General features: G+C 48.5%; 1 protein-coding gene across 1 annotated transcript; it reads right to left on the minus strand.

The window, feature by feature from the left end:
* Positions 1-3,594: 3,594 nt before the first annotated feature.
* On the minus strand, positions 3,595-7,592 carry LOC148140401 (uncharacterized). Its single transcript, XM_087979334.1, has one exon. The coding sequence runs from the start codon at positions 7,554-7,556 to the stop codon at positions 6,924-6,926; it is 633 nt and encodes a 210-aa protein (XP_087835460.1). The 5' UTR covers positions 7,557-7,592; the 3' UTR covers positions 3,595-6,923.
* Positions 7,593-8,104: the final 512 nt, after the last annotated feature.

Below are 8,104 nucleotides of genomic sequence, written 5' to 3' on the forward strand. Positions count from 1 at the left end.
CACGCGCTCTCATTACCTGCCTCCTACAAACTGGTTCACATGCTGGCCTGTAATACAACACAAATCCAACAGCCTGGCTTCAATTCCCACAGCCAAATGGACTCAGCATGAAAGATTCCCCTTTTCAAGCTCATCCCCTCAGGTTCAACTACCACCCATCGATCGCTCCCTCATCAGAGAGCAGTGCTCCTGGAGGACGGTGGTGACTTTACTGTACGCTGCATCAGCTCCACTGTCAACGTCGAAACACTTTGCCAACAATTTCTTGATGTTTATAAAATCATGAGGATGAACAGTTAATCGCAGGGTTACTTCCAACTCACGTCAATCTCTGAGCCATGCATTTAACATCGAAACATAGAAAATAAGTGCAGGGGTAGGCCATTCAGCCCTTCAATTCAGGCAGAATCCGAGGAGCAGGAAAATCAGGATGCTGTCTGACTTGCGTTGCTTTTCCAGCACCACTCTAATCGAGACTCTGATTTCCAGCAACTGCAGTCCTCACTTGTGCCATTCAGCCCTTCAAGACAGCACCACCATTCAATATCATCATGACTGAACGTGGATCTGCATGGGTTTCTCTTCAGAAGGGTCGGTGTGGACTTGTCCGTCTGAATGGCCTGCTTCCACACTGTGGTGATTCTATGATGCCAACAGTGCAGGTTCAGTTCCTGCACGTGCAGCAGACCACAGTGAAGGTTCTGCTTTCTCAACCTTGCCTCTGTGTTGACCTACATGTTTACCCAGCCACTGGGCTTTGTCCTTCTATCGAGAAGAGCAGACAAAAATGCTGCTCAGATGACTTTGACTTTCCACTGTGGGTGTAGTACAGTCTGCCAGCAGCAGGGGATGGTGTTGCATCACCTTTATCCCAGAAAGGTTCCAATCTGTGAGGGGGACTGACCCCTTTTTGATTCGAGTGAGTGAAGGAGGATGAGAGGGAAAACCCCCCATTCATTGTTGCTACCAATTGCTTTAGGCTTTTCAGTTCCAATTCGTTTGGGTGGGAGGTACATGTCCACCGATGGGACGAAGTAACAACAAAATCAGATTCGGAAACAGAAATTGCTGGAGAAAGTCAGCATCTGGAGTGGGGGTGGGGAGTGGGGAAAGAAAGCAGTCACCGTTTCTGGTCCAGTGACCTTTCTTCAGAAGGGGATTTTTCAGTTGTCGTCAAAAAGCAGGAAGTCTGGAATGGGCGCCTTGATAGACTAAGGTTCAAAACTTGCCACAGAAAAGATAATGGAGACCGTTATCAATGTCCTTTGTTTGCGAGCCTGTTTTTATGAGAAGTCCGCTCAGAGATGTTAATGCACAAACAGGACTCGAACCACGCCCTCAAAATGTCACTATCGTTCCGGCAGGGAATTAAACCCCAGTCTACCGCCTAATAGTCCAGGTTACTCACCACTATCATACCGAGGTTCGGTTAGGGCACACCGACCCTTCCAAATTGTAACCCACCCAGATCCATGCTTAGAACAGAGCGAGGTCAGCAAAGGTTCACCAGTTCCCAATGTTGGGAAGTCCAGAACCAGGGTCACAGTGTCAGAATGAGGGGCAAGCCATTCAGAACTGAGATGGGGAAGAATTTCTTCACTCAGAGAGTTGTGAACCTGTGGACTTCTCTCTCACAGGAAGATGCTGGGGGACAGTTTGCGAGATTCATTCAAGAGGGAGCTGGATGTGGCCCTTGCAGCTAAAGGGATCCAGGAGAATGGAGAGAAAGCTGGAGTGGGATACTGAAATTGCATGCTCAGTCATGATCATATTGAATGGTGCTGCAGGCTTGGACGGCACATTGTAGTCGAAGATTCCCGACAGTGTGGAAACAGGCCCTTTGGCCCAACAAGTTCACATTGACCCTCCAAAGAGTACCTATCCCCTTACATTAACCACTGATTAATGCATCTCACCTTTACATCCCTGAACACCATGGGAAATCTGGTATGGCCAATTCACCCCTAACCTGCACATCTTTGGAATGTGGGAGGAAACTGGAGCACCCAGAGGAAGCCCATGCAGACACTGGGAGAATGCAAACTCCACACAGACAGTCACCCAAGGCTGGAATTGAATCCAGATCCCTGGCACCCTGAGTGCTAACCACTGAGCCGCCATGCCACCCCTGAGCCACTGAGCCACCATGCCACCCCTGAGCCACTATGCCACTCCTGAGCCACTGTGCCACCCCTGAGCCACTGTGCCACCCCTGGGCCACTGAGCTGCAGTGCCACCCCTGAGCCACTGAGCTACCCCTGAGCCACTGTGCCACCCCTGAGCCACTGTGCCACCCCTGAGCCACTGTGCCACCCCTGAGCCACTGTGACACCTCTGAGCCACTGTGCCACCCCTGAGCCACTGTGCCACCCCTGAGTCACTGTGCCATCCCTTAGCCACTGTGCCGCTGTGCCACTACTGAGCCACTGTGCCACCCCTGAGCCACTGTGCCACCCCTGAGCCACTGTGCCACCCCTGAGTCACTGAGCCGCTGTGCCACCCCTGAGCCACTGTGCCACCCCTGAGCCACTGTGCCACCCCTGAGTCACTGTGCCACCCCTGAGCCACTGTGCCACCCCTGAGTCACTGAGCCGCTGTGCCACCCCTGAGCCACTGTGCCACCCCTGAGCCACTGTGCCACCCCTGAGTCACTGTGCCACCCCTGAGCCACTGTGCCGCTGTGCCACCCCGAGCCACTGTGCCGCCCAAGGGTTTTTTTTGCCCTTCAGTTTTTTTGCTCTTGGTGGATTCAGGCTCTTGGCCTCAGCCTTGGCCCAATGTGACGGCCTCTCAGCCCGCCCTGTGTTGCAGTTTGTTTCTCAGCCTGACAGAGACCGCTGGCCTCTAAATGATACAAGAATGGTTTGATGGCAGTGAGAACCTTGACGTGAACCCTGGCGTGGTCTGGAGTCAAGGCCAGGTGCGGACTGGATGCTGGGTGCCGGGGGAGACGGACTGCTATTTGCAGCTTGGTGTTTCTTTATTTTTCTAATTTATTCCCATGATCTGAAAGGCTGGACTTCTCATTTCTTTATGCTTCTAAATCTTTTCCCCTGAGAATTTGTACTTCAGAATCTGTAGCTAAGTGGCGGCGTAAGTGGCGACTTGTAAACTTTTCACTGCTCTCTGCATTTAGTACATCTTGACAATCAAGCTCATTCTAAATCTAGTGGCCTGTTAATCCAGAGACTCAGGACATGTCCCAGAGAATCCTGCCACTGAGGGTTGAGAATTCAATAAAAATCTGGAATTAAGAATCTAACGATGGCCATGCATCCATTGTTGATTGTCAGGAAAACCCATCTAATTCACTCATTTCCTTTAGGGGAGGAAACTGCTGCTCTTACCCGGTCTGGTCTACAAGTAACTCCAGACCCACAGCAATGACTCTTACCTGCAATCTCGTGAAATAAATGCTGGCCGAGCCAGTCACGTCCTCATCCCGAGAATGAATTCTAAAAAAAAAATTGCTTCAGAAGTCGGGCTATAACACCTGGATTTTAGCAAGCCCACACCCGTTTCTGATGAGACGCCAGAGAATCTGGGCGTCAGGTGTCATGGAGAAAATGCAGATAATCACCAGGAGACGTGGAGAATTTTTCAAGAAGTCGGTCTTTATTGGCAAACAAAAAACCATAGCAACCAGAAACCGAATTCTTGATTGCCCTTTATACCTCTTAGTTATCATGTTTTTTTTAGCTCATTAGCATGCCCAACTGTGTTCGTCAGAGTTATCTCTCTCCAGATATATCCTAAACCAATGATGTTACTTCCTGTTATCATTCCACTTCTGCCACTATGGCTTTTTTCCCAACATTCTAGATTAGATTAGATTCCCTACACTGTGGAAACAGGTCCTTCAGCCCAACAAGTCCACATCGAACCTGCAAAGAGCAACCCAACTAGACCCACGCCCCTACATTCATCCCTGATTAAGCACTTAAGACTACAGGCAATTTAGCATGGCTAATTTACCTAGCCTGCACATCGTTGGACTGTGGGACAAAACCGGAGCACCCGGAGCAAACCCCCGCAGACGCAGGGAGAATGTGCAAACGCCACATAGACAGGATTCGAACGTGGGTCACTGGAGCTGCGAGGCAGCAATGCAAACTACTGAACCACTGTACCACCCTAGCAATTGTTTTCTCATGTCACGATTAGATATTTTACTACCACCTCTGCCACAATGGTCTTCTCTCCCAGGCTGACCCTGCTAACTACTTATTAAATATTTATTGTCCCAACCTGCCATGATGGTTTTTAGCAGACGAGACTGACTTTACTAATTGTTGTTATCTCAGCCTGCCACAGTGACCTTTCAGCCCCAGTCTGACTCTGCTAGTTGGTGTAGCAACATTCCACTATTCGTTGGGGCAAGCATTTTCAGATTGCGTGTAAAAAAATGATGTTTGTGGTTTAAAAATTCAAGGAAATCAGCTGCAAGTGACTCAGTTTTAAAAGAAAGACCAATGCCTTTCTTTTTACTTGCTCTTTGGATGTTGGCTCTGCCAACTTTAATAGCCCATCTCTAATTGCCCTGGAGAAAGGTGATGCTGAGCTGCTTTCTTGAATTGCTGCAGTCCAGTATGAATGGAAGGACTATGGGGTTCAGACTCTGTAACTGTGGCCAATCGAGAATAGCAGGTGGGTGGGCAATTGAGAGCAGAACCCCAGGAATTGTTTGTAACTGTTCACCATTGGGTCTAGGAGTGATAATCTTTGCCTCAGATCACGTAAATGTGAGGAGGGGAAAGGGTGTTGTGGTGTGAATGTGGAATACATTCACCATAAGAACACAAGAACTAGGAATAGGTGTGGACATTGCAGAGTTTTCTGCCTGTTCCATCACTTAATACGATTATGTCCCACCATTTGATTCAATCATGGCTGATCTCATCTCAGCTTTTGCTCCACTTTATTGCCCACTCTCTGTAATCCATCAACACATAACTAATTTTAAAAATCCATCCATCTCATCCTTAACTTTTCTCAGTGTCCCAGCATCCATCTCTCTTTGAATTCCTGACCCATTGAGAGAAATAATTCCTCTTCATCTCTGCTTTAAATCTGGTACTCCCTTTTCCTAAAACTATGACCTCTTATTCTAAATTACTCCACAAGAGGAAAGGCCTGCTCTGTGTCTTACTTGGTCAACCCCCGACCACCTTATACACCTCAATTAGATCCCCTCTCGTTCTCCTAACCTCGAGCAGGCAGAGACCTAACACACTCAACCTCTCGGAAGACAAGCCTTTCAGCTTTGAAGTTAATCTACTGAACTTTCCCTGAACTGTCTGCAGTTGAAGGGTTGGGATTGACATATTTATGATCTCTCTAGGAATCAAGGGATATGTCAAGTGTGTAGAAATGTGGAGTATTGAAACAACAAGAGTAGCTGTGAATGGCAGAGCAGGTTTGATGGACTGAATGGTATCCTCATTTCTGCTTTCTCCAACATTCCTGCAGCTCACTGGGTAGCAGTCAGGAGCTTTGTGACCAGTTCCCATGTTCTCATTCCCTCACCTAGCATGTTGAGACCTTTTGGCCCATCCAGTCCAAATATCTTGGCCAACTGAGACAGGCTGACCCCTTAGGATCAGGCCACGAGCATCCCTGCTGAAGTGGGTGGGGGGGATCGGGGCTCTTTTGCTGCATCTGGTCCAGGCAGGAATCTCATCGGATCAGATAGAACACCAGTTTATAGTTTACGCTCCACCGAATGGTAAACTCTAGTGACTTCAGTGGAGCTCAATTTCAAATGTAAAGCCAGCATAGCCGAGCAGTGCCCCGAAGGATGGCCCAAGTTAAAATTGCTGCTATATCCAGGCAGTCAGAAACAAGAGGGGGCCATTGAGCTCCTTCTACTGCCATTCAATGAGAACATGGCCTATATCCCCACTTTTATCACTCATTTAAAGTTAAATATCATACAACAGGTTATAATCCAACATTTGGAAGCACTAGCTTTCGGAGCACTGCTCCTTCATCAGGTGATTATGGAATATAAGATTGTAAGACACAGAATTTATAGCAAAAATTTACAGTGTGGTGTAACAGAAGTTATATATTGAAAAAGACCTAGGTTGTTTGTTAAGTCTGTTTGTGTGTGTGTGTGTGCTTGTGAGAGAGGTGGGTGGTTATGAGTGTCTGTGAGAGAGCGTACCACTTTTCCCTCAGACACATACACACATTAGGTGCACACATACACATATAAGTTTGTGGGATGAATTTGTACTTGCAGAATTACATTTTACTTTGCTCAAAAGCTGCATGAATCCATGTAAGATTCTGTAAATTTGTTTTTTAGATTAGAATCGGTCTGACCATTGTGGCACAGACAGTCTCACACAGGGCACCTCGCGCCCTCAATACATTCTCCAGGCCGACATGACACCAATTGTTAAAGTTCACTTGAGAATGTAACTTTTTAAAAAGTTTTGCCGTTTATATATGAAAGAACTGAAACCAACATGGTCATTCTAAAAGATGAGAGATTGAACATACAATCGAGGTCTTTATATAATTTCAGTTACATCACACTGTAAACTTTTGCTAAAATTCTGTGTCTCGCAAACTTATACTCCACAACCACCAGATAAAGGAGCAGCGCTCCTAAAGCTAGTGCTTCCAAATAAAACTGTTGGGCTGTAACCTGGTGTTGTGTGATTTGTACACCCCAGTCCAACTCCGGCACCTCCAAGTCACCTTTGCCACTCATACCTTTTCATCACTGGCTAGTTGACATCTATTTGGTCTCTGAATTAACATTAATTGTCCTTGAATTAATCATTTCAATCTTCCACCAGTCTTTGTGCTGCAAAGTCCTTCGGGAAGGCTTAGTAAAATGTGGGGCATTTTGGTAGACTGTGGGTACCAGTTGGTAGTGTTTTTCCACCACTGGATTTTCAGATGGTTTGGTTTCAGTAGTACTCAAGGGTATCCACTACCTCAGTCCAGGCCTTCAGAACCTTCTGGTGCGTCCGATTGGCTTTGTTGTGAGTCTGGGCGCGATGATACTCCTTCTTCCTCTGCTTCACCACCCCCTTCGCTGCAGACACCAACTTGATCTGATCGGCGAGGGTGAAGGGTTCCTCCTGCACCAGCTCCTGCACCAGCCTCAGCGTCCTGAGGTAGCCGATGCCATCCTGGCGCCAGATGTAGGGCCAGTCCAGGATGTGGGTGTCCTCACGGTGTGCCCGCTGCAGGTCATTCCTCCAGCGCTGGAGGGTACCATGGTATCCGGGGACGCGGTTCAACACCGAGAAGAAGGTGCCAAAGAATAGATGCTCCTCATTCTTGTTGTCCTGCCCATAGCTCTCCTCCTCCTCCTGGCTTACTGCGCAGTACAGCTGCTTATGAACCACTTGCAGCTTGCAGGCACTCAGCTGGGAGTGCGGTCTCTGGATCTGCAAATTGCTCACCTCCTCATAGCCGTAAGAAACAGGCTGGACACTGGCAACTGGAGGTGGTCTGCCCGCTCTGGGGGTGGGCGCCACAATGGACACGGGCTCGGAACACGGGTCCGGACATTGCTCGCTCCAGTTACAGCCCATTCTCCGGCTCCTGTGGCTGCCTCTGTGCCGCTGTTCGAGCTGAGACCGCCCTTACATCCTGCCTCAGATACTCCCCTCTCGCCTGACGCCACCGGGGAGATCGGTTTCGATTTCCTCCCTGGTCAGTTTCGATTTTGGAGAGGTCACGTGCCCAGGATCCCGACCAAAAAAAAAAGTCCCCCCCCCAGCCCCCGAAGAAAAACACAACTCTCTTTTCAGACCCAGCTCTCTTTTCAAATTCACCTCTCCAGAAACGAAAACCAAAACGGAAACTAAAGCAGAAAATCGCCGGAGATACTCAGCAGGTCTGGCAGAGAGAGACAGAGAGAGGGAGAGAGCAGAGTTAACTTTTCGGGTCCAGTGACCCCAGACTTGATGGTAGCTGGGAAAAAGGTTGGTGGATGTGCAGAAGATGGTCTCACAGAATGGCAGCAGAATGGGGCTGAATGGCCTCCTAATTGCGGGATACAGTGTTTAACCTGAGCCAGCCCTCAGGTCACTGCTAGGGTACAGGGCGATGCTGGCTTTACCTTTAACCATGAGCTCCA

Source organism: Chiloscyllium plagiosum, unplaced genomic scaffold (assembly GCF_037043375.1).
Source record: "Chiloscyllium plagiosum isolate Xiang-an unplaced genomic scaffold, Cpla_swu_hap1 HiC_scaffold_35, whole genome shotgun sequence".
Classification (NCBI taxonomy): domain Eukaryota; kingdom Metazoa; phylum Chordata; class Chondrichthyes; order Orectolobiformes; family Hemiscylliidae; genus Chiloscyllium; species Chiloscyllium plagiosum.

Excerpts from the sequence above, each read along its gene's own strand:
- LOC148140401 (XM_087979334.1), bottom strand. The coding sequence starts at position 7,556 with ATGGGCTGTAACTGGAGCGAGCAATGTCCGGACCCGTGTTCCGAGCCC.